General features: G+C 43.4%; 3 protein-coding genes across 6 annotated transcripts in view; 1 reads left to right on the top strand and 2 right to left on the bottom strand.

Moving 5' to 3' along the window:
* LOC129860796 (coiled-coil domain-containing protein 50-like) overlaps window positions 1–1722 on the top strand; it is a 42355-nt gene extending 40633 nt beyond the window's left edge. For all 4 annotated transcript variants that reach the window (XM_055931553.1, XM_055931550.1, XM_055931552.1 and 1 more), the window contains exon 12: window positions 73–1722. In XM_055931553.1, the coding sequence (XP_055787528.1) occupies window positions 73–224 (152 nt within the window). In that variant the 3' untranslated portion in view covers window positions 225–1722. The remainder of the gene's footprint in view (window positions 1–72) is intronic.
* On the bottom strand, window positions 1562–7839 carry tnfrsf9a (tumor necrosis factor receptor superfamily, member 9a). Its single transcript, XM_055931554.1, has 7 exons — window positions 6629–7839; window positions 6089–6208; window positions 5817–5960; window positions 5628–5700; window positions 5299–5423; window positions 5068–5205; window positions 1562–4910 (listed from the first exon to the last, which is right to left on the bottom strand). The coding sequence occupies exons 1-7, from the start codon at window positions 6762–6764 to the stop codon at window positions 4798–4800; spliced, it is 849 nt and encodes a 282-aa protein (XP_055787529.1). The 5' UTR covers window positions 6765–7839; the 3' UTR covers window positions 1562–4797.
* Window positions 7840–13900: 6061 nt separating this feature from the next.
* The window catches only part of LOC129860795 (segment polarity protein dishevelled homolog DVL-1-like), a 55736-nt gene continuing 51927 nt past the window's right edge, over window positions 13901–17709 (bottom strand). The window contains exon 15 of the mRNA XM_055931548.1: window positions 13901–17638. Within this exon, the coding sequence (XP_055787523.1) occupies window positions 17076–17638 (563 nt within the window). The 3' untranslated portion in view covers window positions 13901–17075. The remainder of the gene's footprint in view (window positions 17639–17709) is intronic.

The raw sequence follows: 17709 nt of genomic DNA, 5'->3' as shown, positions 1-17709 counted from the left end.
GGATCATCATCATAACATGTAGTTTATACTGTAGAGGTAATGAGAAGTTATAGGACATCCTGTTCCTTATAGGCACATCCTCCTGCCAGTCTCATCCCACTCCTCACTCCGGCTTACATCATTTTATGGAGGAGCCAACGTTCATCCCGCCCACCAAGAGGCAAAGCGACAAATCTGTACGCGCCAAATCCAAAGAGAAGAAGGAGAACTGTAAGCAGCAGTGATGTCAGTCTGAGACCATGGGCCCGGGAGTATAACAGCACACCCCTCACATTACTTTACCGGGCTGCAAGAGGATGTAAAGAAAATTATGTTTAGTTATCCCAACTAGCACTTTAACCAGTTAAAAAAAAGAATTGGCGTTTTTGTTAAAAGGACTGGTCCAGATACTTTATTTTTACGTTTGAGTCGTGAGTGCATACTGTGCATACTGTGCATACTGTGCATACTGTGTTCATATAACCCAATAATATTCAAAGGGAAGAATTGTACACTGAACAAAAATATAAACGCAACTTGTTGCGTTTATATGTTTCCTGAGCTGAAATAAAAGATCCCAGAAATGTTCCATACACACAAAAAGCGTATTTCTCTCAAATGTTGTGCACACATTTGTTTACATCACCGTTAGTGAGCATTTTATCCTTTGTCAAGATAATCCATCCGCCTGACAGGTGTGGCATATCAAGAAGCTGATTAAACAGCATGGCGCTGAAGAGTATTTCTGTGTGTAATAAAGCCCTAAAGCACTAATTCTGATTGGCTGTGCCTGGCTCCCCAGTGGGTGGCCCAACCATGGCTGCACCCCTGCCCAGTCATGTGAAATCTATAGATTAGGGCCTAATGAATTCATTTCAGTTGACTGATTTCCCTATATGAACTGTAATTCAGGAGAATATTTGAAATTGTGGCATTTATATTTTTGTTCAGCATAGTTGGCCTTCCCTATTCATATTTGCCTTCTGTGTTGATGAGAGAAGGTTAATATCAATCAGTTTGTTTTATTGTTTGACTTCTTTGTTTTGTTATTTAGTATTATTAAGGGGAGATCTGAGTAACACTCCGATTCACATGGCAACACTTCTTAAACCCTATTTTAGAGATGCTGTCCCCTCTTGATATCTGTTTGAGAAAGACCTGAGGGGATCTTTGAGAACAGACTTATCATGTAATTCGCATCTAAAGTGTCAATAAGTTTCCCAATGACTGGGAAATACAATTGTCACTTAGCCCATTGGGGAAATACTGGATTGTCTAAGGTTAGGCTGTCAAGTCATATGTTTATGACCTGGAATCCTCTTGCTGTACTGTAGTCATCCTCCAACTCCACATCTTCAGTGTTTACAGTTATGCTGTATGACAGGAGATCACGGCAAACCGAGCATGCTGCTGATATGAGGTAACTCCACCTTCTCCCATGAACCTAAACTTTACATTGAGTAGTTATGTAAATGCTAAACTGCATCCTTCCTCAATCTAGTTTTCCCACCAACTCTCTGCTTCTGGTCATTTTGCACCACTCAAACTGTCAATTGAGTACATTCAACAGAGTTCCATACTCTACATTTTCATTCCTTTTTATTTAAACATACTTTTTTTACACAGTAATACAGCAACTACATGTTAGACAAATCACTGCTAGAACTTATCTTTATAGCACTGGGATCAGTGCTCTCATAGGTTTCTCTGAAGTGTTTCTGAATAAAATGAACACCCATGATACCTCAGCTGTGACATTACTTCCTCTTAGAGAAGCTGATGCTGACGAGAGAAATGTGCTGCAGTAAATGTAGCTGATCTTTTATTTTTTCAAGGTCATCAATAAGTCATATTGATGTAAGTTACAATTTTACATTTGTCATTTAGCAGACACTTATCCAGAGTGACTTACAGTAGTGAGTGCATACATTTTTCTGTACTGGTTCACCTGTGGTAATCTAACCTATAACCTGGCATTGCAAGCGCCATGCTCTACCAACTAAGCCACACTTCCTGCCACCATCTTTGTGGTAAGATGGATACAATAAGACAATCCAGTGGTATTTGCTAGTTCTTTAAATATAAAAAAAATATATATCAAAATATGAAACAATATTGCTTATTTAATCAACAAAATCTCTGAGCCTAAGTAAGAAGACATACAATTCATAAAATCCCAGGATCCGGCCAGTCCAAGTACTTAAGGATATTCACATGGACGGCACTCTAAAAATCCATCAATGTGACTCATCTTTAGTGTAACTGGCTTTCTAAAGGCCTGTCCTCGCATTACTGTGACAGTAATTTGTGGTGGTGATGACTAATTTACACTACTACTACTGTAGGCCCATTCCATGAGTGTGGGTTCACATTTTCCACCGTGTAGGCCCTAATTGTGAAATGTGAGATGTTCCATCTCAGTGGGCTACGCCTGTCAAACTAGAAAAATACAGTAACTAAGCGTGGGTGTGAACTGATGCACTACTCTGCTTCTCTGTAGACTCATGAAAAGTGAAGGTTACATTAGTACAGATCTGAAAGGGCAACCTGGTCTCTGAGCATTTCGTATTATTCTGTACATGAATCCGAGACACTCCATTTAGTATGATGTTTTGTATGGTATGTATTAATGTGGCTGTCCATCACCCATTTTGTATGATATGTTATTAATTGTAATTCATACGTCACAAATTTGCAAAACGTATATGTTACAAATTCTAGCTAGCTGGCTAACATTAGCTGGGCTAGGGGTTGTTAGGTTAGGGGGAGCATTAGCTAACATGCTATGTAGTTGCAAAGTAACTAAAAGGTAGTAAAAAGTTAAGTTGTCCGCGATGAGATTCGAACTTGTGCGAGATGTTCGCGTTAAACGGCCATCCAGCCACACCGACCAACAACCCTACTTTTGCCTTATGTAACCGTAACATATCATACTATATAATTTGAGTATTCTGGATTTACATTTACTGTGCTACGTCTGGTCAGAGACCAGGCTGCATGAAAAGTAAAGGTTACATTAGTACAGATCTGAAAGGGAAGTTTCTATAGGATCCTCTGCCTGAGATGCTCTTCCAGCGTGTTTTACACTGTTTCCCCTCTTCCCTGTGTGACTCCTATTAGTCATACAGCGTTCATGATTCTGTTAGCTTTATTTACTCCTCGTGTCATTTCCCAGCAGTGATAGTACAATGGGGTTAATATGACACATTTAATCATAATCCTCTCGGCTTTCCCAGCTCTGCCTAGCAGAAAGCCCAGAGGGAGTATTTCTTTCTTTTTTACAACCAGGGCTAAGTGGGCTTGAGTTAAGCATTTCCAGCAAGCCGAAGGAACACCGATAGATCATGCTTATGATTGCAAACCTACAGTGGTGAAAGAGTTTACTCTGGTTTTGATCTTATCAGACTAGGTTAAAGGAAGCCCTTTGATCACATTCAACGCCTATTGCCTACATTGTAAATTGTGTCAAGTGCAATTAATATTTGTATTATTTAAGACTTTTCCAGTTACTTTAGATACACTTCTGTGTAAAGTGGAAACCCCCACCTGAGAGGATTCTCTGACCTTAGCATTTCCCCTACATTATTTGGAATGTCCAGACCCTTTTCTAAATCTCTTCCTGGAAATGTCAAGTTGGGTAGATTTTAAGCTGCCTTTATTATAATGTCATACTGTATCCTGCACACATTTCAATGTCTTTGTTAATGTTTATTTAACCAGGTAGGTTAACTGAAAACACATTCTCTCATTTACAGCAATGACCTGGAATGGTTACAGGGGAGGGTGGGATGAATGATCCAATTGGAATGTCCTTGACTCGATACCAGTCAACAAAAGCAGTACAGTCACACAGGAAAGTGGCTCCGAGTCACATACGGTACCACATTGGTACATTTATCATAAATCTAATTCTTAAAGTGCTGAGGCATTATCCTGCACTTGCTCTTCGTCATACCTTGCGCAATAAAACGTTTGTCACACTTCGGGTTGTACGGTATATTAAGTAGGGGTATTCCCTTCAGCTTAGAAACTGTGGGCAGCTAGGTTTAGCCATTCAGGGAACTGAGAAAAAAACGTGACTATGATACTGTATAAGCCAGTGGGAGGCATGGAGGCTGCCAGTCACAACTATACAGCGCTTCTTGTCTTTTTCTTTACTGCTGTACCCCCTCATTCACTGTTACATTAAGACAGGTCATGGCTCTGATACTACCTTCATACACATTTCATGAGTAGTATTTCATATTCAGGCCATAAACTGATGGCAAATGTCCTTTATGAAACCAGAAAATGTAAATAGTTGAACTAGTCCAGCTGCAGCCAATTGCTAATGCATATGTCATATAGTGACATTGTTTTTCCCCCTAAACTTCCCCATCACTTCTGACATTTGAATATCAGTTTGCTAGCTGACATGTACATAAGCTTAACATAGTGACCTAGTTTACCTTTGAATGTGCCTGTGAGATAAGGAAATGACTGGGGTATTAAAAATATACCAAATTCAAAAAATGATCTAAGCCTCAATGTCTTATTCCCAGCGACTCAGTAGCATGGTGCAGCAGAGCTGGAGTCCAACTGTATCAGCAGTAGCGTCAGCTAGCAATGTGTAGGCATCCGAGTGCCAGTGTGAAGTAGTGATCAATAGTATGACCCTGTTCCAAGTTAATTGTCACGTGCACAAGTACAGTGAAATGCCTTTCCCAACAATGCAACAATAAATATCAGTAATACATTAAAAAATAAATTAAAAAAGTAAAGTGGAGCAAAAACACATGAAGTAGAAATAAGTACACGAGAAAGTAAGTCCACTGCCACTCACACAGGCAGGAGCTTGGTCTCAAAGTCCTGGGAGCACAGGATTTCAGAGCTGCTGCCCTGCTCCTGCTGAGGGTGATGGAAACTGGTCACCACCAGGCTCCTGGGTTCATCTGAGACGGAGGGAGAGCGGAGGTGAAGATAGGCTCAATCTCAGATTAAATTATGTTGACACTTCGTTCAGGATTACAGTTTGAAAGCTGACGAAGAATGATATTGCACTGCAGTATGATGAGTAGGAATGAATAAAATTGTATAAGCATTAATTACCTGTAGGGTGAGTTAGCTCATTAAGGGTTGGCTCCTTGGGGGCTGTCTTCTCTGGCTTCTTTTTAGTGATGATGACCAGAAACAAGATGATAAGGATGATAAAGACCCCAAATGAGGCACTTATAGCCCAAACCAGCCCTGTGCCATCAAAGAAAGAGGCTTTGTCATCTTTTTCTAAAAACAAGGTGATATAACATACATTTTGCTATGGGTTAGATTCACTGGTCTTACCCTCAGGGTCCGCCTGTGTTGAAGGTAAGGTGTTGACTTCGGGCGTTACAATGTTGGCAATGCCGCACTTGCTGTCACTAACTGCATCTCCCACTGCAACAATGTGTTCCTTGGGATGCAGACAGCTGGGACAGAGAAATAAAGATTAAGGATTGGCTCTCCAATATCAGATTACATTGAGTAGCCATGGCGGAAGATTTTAGTTCTGAGTGGCTGAGATTAAGTCAAGTGTTTTGCTGCATACGGTAATTAATGCAATGGTATTAGTACTATCGGTAATTCCAATATTGACGCAAACTCATAGTTTAAAGGGGGGGATTAAATCTAACCTTGTTCTCCAAGACTTGCACTTCTCATGGATTTTGTCATTGAAGGTCCCATCTGGACAATTCCGGCAGGACCCTATGGAGACAGACATGCAAAGGGTTGGACTTGGTGAACATTTTCCATGTGTCTTACTAGGCATGCCAGATAACTTCTTTGACTTTAATGTCTGCGGGTACAGATGTGTGTCTTACGTGCAGCGGGAAGAGGTTCCTGGCCTTTCCCACACTCCTCAACACAGAAGGAACAGTGGTCATCACCACATCGGAATCCTGCCCTACAGTCACACTCTGTGTCCTTGCTTTTTGTACAGGCCTTCTTAAGGAATTGGGCGCCACCTACACACACAAGCAAGCGAAAGAGGAGTGAAATGAATATATGTTAAAATGTCTCGCTCATCAACAATAGATATTTAAGTATAGAGGAGAATAGATTCTATCAAATGGGTAAATCTCTGGTGACATACCTACACACTGAGTACACCTGAGACAGGAGTGTGATGTACCATCAGTTGTGTAGGTCTCATTCCTACATGGAACGCAGAGCTTTTCTGGGTCTGGTCCACAGCGTGTCACCAGACGGTTCCCTACACAAAATACACAGACAACAATTGAAAACACATCTACATCCATAATAACATCACAAATCGCTCCATCAGTAACAATTGCAGTGGACGGTAAATATATTTGATAGGAAACTATTTCCAGTCCTCTTCCACATGCCCGATACAGTTGTTTGATCATTATCCATACACTCCCCTCTTGTAGAACTAATACAAGCCACTGAAACTCAACTGGGTCACTGTGGTATACCCACTAAAGGATACATATGATTTAATTAACCTGGGATACACTAGATTGTTCATCCCCATGAAAGAGATCATTTAACCAGATAAAGCCTTGAGAATTTACTTCTCAAAATCCAAGCCATATTACATTAATTCTTGATTATTTATAGGTTACATTTAAAGTTAAGCCATTTACAGTAGCCTAGTTTAGACATTTACCTGGATTGCACCTTTCACAGCAGACATCAGGAGAACCAGCAGAGGTTGTCCATTGTTTACAACCTATCTCACCAGTGCTACTCAGGCAACACAGTATGAGCATAGAGATACACAGTACCCTGAGGACCAGATGCATCTTCTCTCGCTGCCCTCCAATTCACACAGAAAATTAGGAACACAGAAGGGCTATGGATGCCAGGTGACAGCAGTGCAGTTGCTTGACAGTAATAATAATCCAAATGGAATAGACAACAGCAGCACCCTAATTGAAAGCACCCTCTCATATGATGAGACTTCAAACTCTCCTGCCTTTATGTAGTTTGGGGGGGGGGCGTGGACACATTTTTTTTTTTTAACTAGGCAAATCGGTTGAGAACACATTCTTATTTACAATGACGGGGCAGATTTTTACCTCGTCAACCCAGGGATTTAATCCAGCAACCTTTCGGTTACTGGCCCAACGCTCTAACCACTAGGCTACCTGCCGCCGACAAATCCTAACGTTTATCTATTTGTCACTTGTTGCATGCGTAAAATAAACTATTTGAGACGCAGATTAAGTGCTTGAAAGGGATATGTTAACAGAACTAATTGCAAGCAGGGAGATGTTTAATAAAAAGTTGAAATGACAAATACAAGTAACGAAACTACATTGGAGAATGAAAAGATTATCAACAGTTTGTCTTCAGTTTCCTATGATAACACGTTATCTCCTGTCCTGTAGCCTACTCATTGAAGTTGCGGTCCACGAGTGGAGACGTGATGTGCAGCTGAACGATTCGTTCTCTTTGAACGACGTTTATTTTAGCCGTTCGCTCCTCCAGCTCAGCGGTTCCAGAGACGTAAACCGACCTCCAATGCGCGAAGGAAAATGGATCATGAGCATAGAAATACATGTTTAGAACGGATAATTGATCGCATTGTGCCAGAATGAGAAACTAAAACATACAGCCTGTGCTCAGCGAACTGGAGAACGAATCGTATTGCGTATTATCTTGCCTGGCTACCCAGACTCCATGCTCCCGTCAAATGCTACGCCCGTTAGTTTCTTCTTCCGTTTCCTGGTTGGGACGTCGGTTTTGGGGTAGATATTGGTGAATTATATATCCGATCTAAGGCTTATGGTCTTTTCTCAATACAAATAGCGAAAACCAAGTCCTGTTGTAGCGTACCTCTTTGTTCAAATTACAGAAAAAAAGCTGCATCTAATGCCTCTACCTCTACTAAGTCAAACGGGGTTGGTCTGGTCTTGGTGGGCTAGCTCGAATTGCTTTAACACTACCTCAAGAATATGAATGATGTCATATTGACTTTTCATAGCCGATCATTCAGAGTAGACAAAACAGCAGGTCCGGGACAAGGTAGCACTTCCAGTGAACAGGTCAGGGTTCCATAGCAGCAGGCAGAACAGTTGAAACTGGAGCAGCAGCATGACCAGGTGGACTGGGGACAGCAAGGAGTCATCAGGCAAGGTAATGTAAACTCAACCCATTCAGTACAAATGTGCGCAACCGCGACATTCAAAGGAGGCTACAAAGAAAACTAATGGGACTGTAGCGACTGTGTTGACTTCAAAATCTGGGGTGTGATCTACATTTCTATTCAAGCGTTGATCGACATGGTAATGGGTCTATAGTATTGGAGAAAAGTAGAAAAAAAAGGACCCTCCGTTACATCGTGATGTGTCATGCCGTAACTACAGCAAGTAAAGCAACTATTTCTGTCTTACAATCTCTCCACCAGGTGTAGCACTTCTCGCATCGTTTAAAAACAAGAAATGGACATTGACGGGGTAAGGGGGGGATACCTAGTCATTTTTGGGTCATCACTGTAAGCGATCATGAATCTCAAAGCCGCTGTTTACATCTGAAGATCACTTTAGCACCGCCCTAAAAACCCGATTCAAATTCGACACAAACCTTCAAATAGGTATGTAATGACACATTATATAAACTCTTTATAGTGTTTTATTTTCATTTTAGAGGCGATAAGGTGATAAGTTGGACAGATCGAGTGAAAAACATCTCCTCTCCTTCTCACTATCACGCATTAGTTTCGCTTCCCCACCCGCCATTTTTAAAAAGGAGGAATAATGGTCTGGAGCTGTTTTTCATGTTTCAGGCCCCTTCATTCTAGTACAGGGAAATCTTAACGCTGCAACATACATACAATGACATTCTAGATGATTCTGTGCTTCCAACTTTGTGGCAACAGTGTGGGTAAGGCCCTTTCCTGTTTTAGCGTGAAAATGTCCCTGTGCACAAAGCAAGGCCCATGCAGAAATAGTTTGTTGAGATCGGTGTGGAAGAACTTGACTGGCGTGCACAGAGCCCTGACCTCAACTCCATCGAACACCTTTGGGATGAATTGGAAAGCCGACTGCGAGGCTGAGAGTGTAGCACCAAATGGGGACCGACTCCATATTAATGCCCATGATTTTGGAATGAGATGTTCAACCGGCAGTTGTCCACATACTTTTGGTCATGTAATGTATTTATCTAGCTAGTTTTGCAAACGTTCGTCTAGCTAGCATCAAGTAGAGCCGATATAAAATTGCTGTAAAAACCACTCTAGCTTAGTTTAGAAGAAAGACTGAAGTTTATTTTTTACAGGAGAGTTACTTTTGATCCACCATAGTAAAGATTTGTATAACTAAATCCTTGTTCTATCTGTCCGTAGCAAATATTTTCATAACTAACCCAAGATTGACCAGAGCCTGTCGTTTCCAATGGGAGCAAATTAATCATAGTGGGCAGAAAAATCAAGGAGGTGGGCAGAGCCAAGCACCAGATAGTGAGGTTCTATTGGCGTGTTCTAAACATTTTATTTGCATATTTCTGTTAGGGAACGCCTACTTGTCCTGCCCTCCAGGACACCTACACCACCCGATGTCACAGGAAGGCCATAAAGATCATCAAGGACAACAACCACCCGAGCCACTGCCTGTTCACCCCGCTATCATCCAGAAGGCGAGGTCAGTACAGGTGCATCAAAGCGGGGACCGAGAGACTGAAAAACAGCTTCTATCTCAAGGCCATCAGACTATTAAACAGCCACCACTAACATTTAGTGGCCGCTGCCAACATACTGACTCAACTCCAGCCACTTTAATAATGGGAATTGATGGAAATTATGTAAAAATGTATCACTGGCCACTTTAAACAATGCCACTTAATATAATGTTTACATATCCTACATTACTCATCTCATATGTATATACTGTACTCTATATCATCTACTGCATCTTGCCATCTTTATGTAATACATGTATCACTAGCCACTTTATTTGCATATTTCTGTTAGGGAACGCCTACTTAGTGAGTTGCGCGTCTGCAATAACTCAATTCGTCCTTGCACTCCTCCTAAACAAGCCAATTTTTTGAAACGTTGGCAAAGGGTAAAGTCTACAAAACACAGTCCACTCTGTTAGTTACATATTCTAGTTTTGGAAACAGAAAACTGTATGGAGATCAAATGTTTTATCAATGAGAAAATTAGCAGAACCTCTGCTCCATCAACTCCCACTGCCGGCCGTTGGGTGTCCTCTTGTCAACATTTTCGGTAGTGAATGGAACGCCAACCACATGGCCCACCCCCGTGAGAGATAGGCCTTGTGGCTAACAACAATGCACCTGAAGAATTTAGTGTAAGTCTTCAGGCTACTTATCACCCTCATGGCAGTCAAGCAATGCATTCCCCCAAGAGTCGTTCACAATCTAGTCCGGTTGCAGCCACAACTAGACCTCGTTTCAAATGTATCAATAAATAATCTTATTTGTATGCCTAGCAATCAACAAATGTACATTGTTAACAGCACACATTTACAAGTTTCAGTCACAAATGACAGCTTTTCAGTTTCACTTTTCAGTTCGCCGGTACAATTTTTGTACCATCGGCTGCCATTTTTAAAAATATTTTCAGGGTATACTGTACTACATACATCTACCAATGTGCCAAATGTTGTGCTTTTATCACAGTGCACAATTTAGTATTTTTTTTGCTTAAGCTGTCACTCTCGTCTGATGAAGAAGGAGTGGACCAAAGCGCAGCGTGGTACATGTTCATGATATTTCATTAAATCTGAACACTAGAACAAAAATAACAAAGCGAAAAACGAACAGTTCTGTAAAGTAACTAAAACTATACAGAAAACAACTACCCACAAACACAGGGGTGAAAAAGGCTGCCTAAGTATGATTCCCAATCAGAGACAACGATATACAGCTGCCTCTGAGAACCACACCCTGCCAAACACAAAGAAATAGAAAACATAGAAATAAAGAAACTAGAATGCCCACCCTAGTCACACCCTGGCCTAACCAAAATAGAGAGTTAAAGCCTCTCTCTGGCCAGGGCGTGACATAAGCTCCCCACTAGTATACAAAATATAATTTTATATTTTCATTCCTCCATATTAACAAAGAATTCATAGCACTCTTTATTATTTTTTGGTGACTAGTTGCTTGACAAAGTTTGAAAATGGGTCAAAGAAAGGGTTTCAAAATGATGACATTTTTGACACACTGGGGTCAGAATTGAGCCCAGTTTATGCTTTTAAGCTTGGTGAATGTCTCAAGGGAATGTGATGACATTGTACTGACAGAAGAACAAAGATAAAATATGTTATAATTATTCACACACTCACACAATGGGAAAATGGGAATGTCCTCTTAGGACAGAGAGGAAGACATTGCCAAATGTATTTCTCAGGTGAGAACAAGGCCAGACTGAGAGACAGAGAGAAAGAAGCGTCAGGGCATTACATAGTATATTGTGCAGTGCAACACCTGGTTTGGGAGAAGGCATTACACAACTTTTAAACTTTCTTTGTCATGCCCTTGTGCATATCAGCTGTTGTTTTGACTGACTCACCCATGTGACTGACTCGGGAGTTTACAACTACTATTATTACTATTATTCCACAAATAGTTGCCTGTGATGGACTGACGAAGCATGTAAATTGAAAGTGAAACAAAAAGCAAATTGTTTTGTCGTGAAAGTACCAATGACTCCTTCCAAAATTTGCATGAAAAACACATTACTGCATAAAATTCCAAGCAGACAGATCAAGCCCTCTTTGAATAGTTTGAGCCGGGGTGTGGACATGAAGCTATGGTTATGGCTAGGGTTGGGGTTGAGCCGGGGTGTGGACATGAAGCTAGGGTTGGGGTTGAGCCGGGGTGTGGACATGAAGCTAGGGTTATGGCTAGGGTTGGGGTTGAGCCAGGGTTTGGACATGAAGCTAGGGTTATGGTTAGGGTTGGGGTTGAGCCGGGGTTTGGACATGAAGCTAGGGCTATGGCTAGGGTTGGGGTTGAGCCAGGGTTTGGACATGAAGCTAGGGTTATGGCTAGGGTTGGGGTTGAGCCGGGGTTTGGACATGAAGCTAGGGTTATGGTTAGGGTTGGGGTTGAGCCGGGGTTTGGACATGAAGCTAGGGTTATGGTTAGGGTTGGGGTTGAGCCGGGGTTTGGACATGAAGCTAGGGTTATGGCTAGGGTTGGGGTTGAGCCGGGGTTTGGACATGAAGCTAGGGCTATGGCTAGGGTTGGGGTTGAGCCAGGGTTTGGACATGAAGCTAGGGTTATGGCTAGGGTTGGGGTTGAGCCGGGGTTTGGACATGAAGCTAGGGTTATGGTTAGGGTTGAGGTTGAGCCGGGGTTTGGACATGAAGCTAGGGTTATGGCTAGGGTTGGGGTTGAGCCGGGGTTTGGACATGAAGCTAGGGTTATGACTAGGGTTGGGGTTGAGCCAGGGTTTGGACATGAAGCTAGGGTTATGGCTAGGGTTGGGGTTGAACCGGGGTGTCGACACGAAGCTAGGGTTGAGGTTAGGGTTATGGCTAAGGTTGGGGTTGAGCCGGGATGTGGACATGAAGCTAGGGCTAGGGTTGGGGTTGGGGCTAGCATTACAGCTGTGGAGACATTGTAATGCCATTCTAGGGTTCTTTTCTCCTGTCACTTTCTTTTCTCCTGTCACTATCTCTTTTTTTTCATTTGCTACATTTTACTCACCACTTCCCTATCTATTTGTGTATGCACCTTCGAAGGATGAGCTCTAACAGTAGGTATCTTGTTAGATCCCATCCTTTGGGATTACTTACTCTCAAACAATTACATTGTTCGATCCCATTGGGTAACCTGGTTGAACTGTTGGGGTAAACTATTTGCACCTTTGTGTGTTGCTTCTAAGTATCTGTCTTTGATATTCTTTCTACCTTTCACACCCCCCACTTCGTCCTACACACATGGGCGTAGGATGTAAGGTCATGACATCAAATGTCAACTCCTCATCTGCCTAAACACCTTACGTCAATAGCAAACACCCACGTCTCCCACTCTAGACAACACTTGCGTACACAGACAGAAAGCCGAAGTGTAGATCCCTAACACTACAGCTTGTCATAGTAAAAGAGAAATTGAAACACTGTATGGTAGACCAAATAAGAGCTGCTCATAGTCAGTGTGTGGGCTTAGGCGGTTTGGAATAGTTATTCACAGATAACAGAACCTTTTTATATAGTGGGTTTAGATATTTGCATCGAACAGGGTCATACTGAGACTCCACATCTCTCACAATAGATTCCACCAGCTGTGCAACACAGCCATATTAGTCACTGCGTGTTCTGATCTGTAGCCCTGGAGAACCTAGTGAGTCTACAGTAGAAGCTCCGCCTCTGCATCTGGGGTCGCCTCCTCGCCTCTTGGACCACAGCAGACACATCACTTCCTGTTAGAAACACCACATCCTCCCACACATGTGACTGTGACAGATAGCATTTCAGCAGGGTCTCATGGCGTCAGAGCGGGGTCTGCTCTGGCGTGGTGTTAGCCTCCCTCAGCCTCAGACCATCAGCCCACAGGGAAAGTACAGCAGTGTTTGTACCAGTAAGTTCCACTCAGAGGCGGGTAGATTTAACATCAAAGCAGATCATTTCATCAGGGCTTTGAGGGCAAGTACAGTAAAATAAGACGTTACAGAACTTACTCCACACTTCCTTGACAGAAATAACACCACATTATCAAAACACGGTGTATAGTGTAGGCCTATGTGTATGGGCTCTTACTGCTGGTTAAATATAGTAAATGCAACTAATATGCATATTGCCTTCCTTTTAGATATGTACAGCACTTACCGTCATGTAATACAGTTAAAAGTTGTCAAACCAACCTTTTTACTTGTTTCTGCAAAAAAACTAAAATCCACAACCGAACAGCACATCAATTGCACAGTTCACAATGTTTTGTTTTTTAAAGAGAAATTCAGACAAAATCTTTGTACATATATATTTTTTATTCTTATATATAATACATTTGTATGTACAATTTATTCCTGTTTTTGTAAAGAAATAAAACGAAAGACAAAGCTTTGATTGCAAACAGTGTTTCATACTAAAGGGCCAGCGAGAGAGCAAGAGAGAGAATGAACAAGTGCTCCAATAATGATTAGAGTGCTGCGACAGAAAGGTCTTATGCATCACACCGTTTCTGTGTTGTCGATAGACTTGGGCCGGGATTCAATCCGATTGCAGGTTATAGGCATTGTGGATTTTAAAGGCAATGTTCCCACGTTTGCGGAGACTACATTCATGGTAAACATTGCATATGTCGGCTCAATCGGAAACTACCTTTACATTTCTATGGCAGAATCTGTAATCAGATCTGCTTAAGCCATCATCCGCATAGTGTTTGTTTTGGCGGTGTTGGAAGTGGAACTGCGTTAGACTTGTCAAATCCACAAGTGGCTCCTGGCATTATACCTAAATTGGACATTGCCATTGGCTGCACAGCCATCGCCAGTTAAAGCTGGATCTTAGGCCTTAAACACAGCTTAACCAATTAACCAACCTTCACAAGAAGGACTTTCAAATCAAGGGCTGGAATTTCATCAAAAATGATCTGGTGATATCACAGAAAAATACCTACACTGTACAGAACTGCACACCTCACTGTGAGAAGCATTGGTTATCACTCTGATCTCTGTTTCAGTCAACACTGATGACTGGACGGGGACATCCATCCACTTCTAAGAGACTCTGTTGACTTTAACTGATGACGATCAGATCTGTTTTAGGTAGTAGATCTGTGGTGGACGGCCACTGTTTGCAACTCTGTTTGCAGCTACACTACATGACCAGAAGTGTGGACACCTGCTCCTCGATTATCTCATTCCAAAATCATGGGCAGTAATATGCAGTTGGTCCCCCCTTTGCTGCTATAACAGCCTCCACTCTTCTGGGAAGGCTTTCCACTAGATGTTGAAACATTGCTACGGGGACTTGCTTCCATTCAGCCACAAGAGCATTAGTGAAGTCGGGCACTGATGTTGGACGATTAGGCCTGGCTCGCAGTCGGCGTTCCAATTCATCCCAAAGATTTTCGATGGGTTGAACATCTCATTCCAAAATCATGGGCAATAATATGGAGTCGGTCCCCATTTGGTGCTACACTCTCAGCCTCGCAGTCGGCTTTCCAATTCATCCCAAAGGTGTTCGATGGAGTTGAGGTCAGGGCTCTGTGCACGCCAGTCAAGTTCTTCCACACCGATCTCGACAAACTATTTCTGTATGGACCTTGCTTTGTGCACAGGGACATTTTCACGCTAAAACAGGAAAGGGCTTTACCCAAACTGTTGCCACAAAGTTGGAAGCACAGAATCGTTTAGAATGCTGTAGCGTTAATGTAGAATTGTATGCTGTAGCGTTAAGATTTCCCTTCAATGGAACTAAGGGGCCTAGCCCGAATCATGAAAAACAGCCCCAGACCATTATTCCTCCTCCATCAAACTTTACAGTTGGTACTATGCATTGGAGCAGGTAGCGTTCTCCGGGCATCCACCAAACCCAGATGTGTCCGTCAGACTGCCAGATGATGAAGCGTGATTCATCACTCCAGAAAACGCACTTCCACTGCTCCAGAGTCCAATGGCGGCGAGCTTTACACCACTCCAGCTGACACTTGGCATTGATCATGGTGATCTTAGGCTTGTGTGCGGCTCCTCGGCCATGGAAACTAATTTCATGAAGCTCCTGACGAACAGTTATGGTGCTGATGTTGCTTCCAGAGGCAGTTAGGAACTTGGTAGTGAGTGTTGCAACCGAGGACAGACGCACTGAATTGTTGGAAAGGTGGCATCCTATGACGGTGCCATGTTGAAAGTCACTGAGCTCTTCAGTAAGGCCATTCTACTGCCAACGTTTGTCTATAGAGATTGCATGGCTGTGTGCTCGATTTTATACACCTGTCAGCAACGGGTGTGGCTGAAATAGCCGAATCCACATATTTGAAGGGGTGTCCACATACTTTTGCATATATAGTGTATGTAGAAACAGTAAAAAATCGAATGTGTTCACAACATGAGTCTGTTGTGGCAGTCAGGAGTCAATTGACTGCAATAATAATGATGCATTGGACAAAGCACAGCTAGGACAGTGGTCATATACTGGCCACTGAGTCACAGAGGGAAACGATGTCTGACTGAGTGTCTACGTGTGTCAGCCATAGAGCGAAACAAGGTATGACACTGACCGTCAATGCAACATCATGATCACATAAATAACATCAAACATTCTCCAGTGTATGGATTCTTCCTTTAGACCTTTGGCGAGAGGCCCAAGCCCCAATTTTCAATATTTAACAAAATTAATACGTTTTTTCCTTTTAAAGCAGTTGAGATAGTCATGAAGATAAGCAGCCTATAGTTTAAACTAACAACTGGTTACAGTCCCTTTCTTAGTTGGACAAATACAAGGGCTGTCAAATAGGCCAAGGCTAGCTTTGACTAGTTAGAATATGTCACGGTCCCCCTGCAGACCGGATAAGATAGCAGGTCAGTCAGTTAGAGCAGGAGTTTTGGTATGATTGGCCAAATAGTAGAAGTTTGTGTCAAGGGCGACATTCTAGGAGGCTGACTCAGAGTCCAGAGCCTCCAGTGAGGCTTCCCTCTTCCAGAGCTCTGTGTCCAGGTGGGTCTGGGGGATTGAGATCCAGACCCAGTCAGTTGGCTTGGACGTCTGGTTCAACAAACAGCAGGTGCTTGTACTCCACATAGAGTAACTACATGCTCTCGGGACTGGACTGTCTGTGGCAGCTCACAAGGATCACCACTTTGAACACCACTCACATCGATTTCACAAACTGTTCACGTCACATCAATACAAAAGAGCTGGCTGGGGGTTCTGATCAGACACTGAGGCTCTGTGTGTTTTTGCGATAGCAGGACTCTCTTCAGTTCTGTTGTGCTCTTGTCTCCTGTCCTCCCCTGCTCCGACATCCGAGGGGCCGTTGTGATAGCATGGGGAAGGAGGGGACCAGCATCTACATTCTCAACTCAGGAATAGTCAGTAGCAAATGGGGTAAAGAAGAGAAGGTGAGGTGGGACGGACGAGCGGTAGGACGGGGGGGCTTGTTTGTGCTCAGCAAGTTTTTAAAAGGCACTGTCCTGTCTGTCACATGATGTCAACAAAGAACTCGCAGGGATTGCCCATAGCGTGCTGGAAGGACTGGCGGCTAGCCGTGAGCTCAGGGGGGACGGCTCCTAGCCCCCGTACCGGGGGAGCCCCGGGGGGGGTGCTACTGCTGACGGAGGTCTTAGAGGCCAGCCGGGACAGGCAGTATGGGGGGGGCAGGCCGGGGGGGCCGTAGGAGGAGGCGTGGCTTCGCTCGCTGTGGCCACACGAGCCAGGCCCGGGCTTGGTGAAAGGGGCGTGTTTGTAGATGAAGGATGTGTGGCTGTGGGTGTGGCTGTTCTGTGAGTGACAGTGACTCCTGTGAGACTGAGCATGACTGAAACCAGAGCGGGTGTGGCTGTGACTTGACTGGGCATGGCTGCTGTGATGACTGTGATGACTCTGCTGGCTGGCGGACTTATCGCAGGGGCTCCTCGCTCCTCGGATGCCCATTGGCTCGGTTTCACTGCATGTGGACCTGTGACCCTTCACTTGTGGGGAGGAGTTTTGGTCAGGGACCTTCCCTGTCCCTGCGCTGGGGTTGGATCCAGTGCTTCTGCTTCCTAGGAGAGGAAAGAGGGACACACACGTCAGCTGGGCAGCCACACACCTGGTTAAACCACACCAGGCACAC

The sequence above is a fragment of the Salvelinus fontinalis genome, chromosome 8, assembly GCF_029448725.1.
Source record: "Salvelinus fontinalis isolate EN_2023a chromosome 8, ASM2944872v1, whole genome shotgun sequence".
Classification (NCBI taxonomy): Eukaryota; Metazoa; Chordata; class Actinopteri; order Salmoniformes; family Salmonidae; genus Salvelinus; species Salvelinus fontinalis.
The sequence above is the reverse complement of the archived record's forward strand: the minus strand, read 5'-3'. Positions and strand labels throughout refer to the sequence as shown.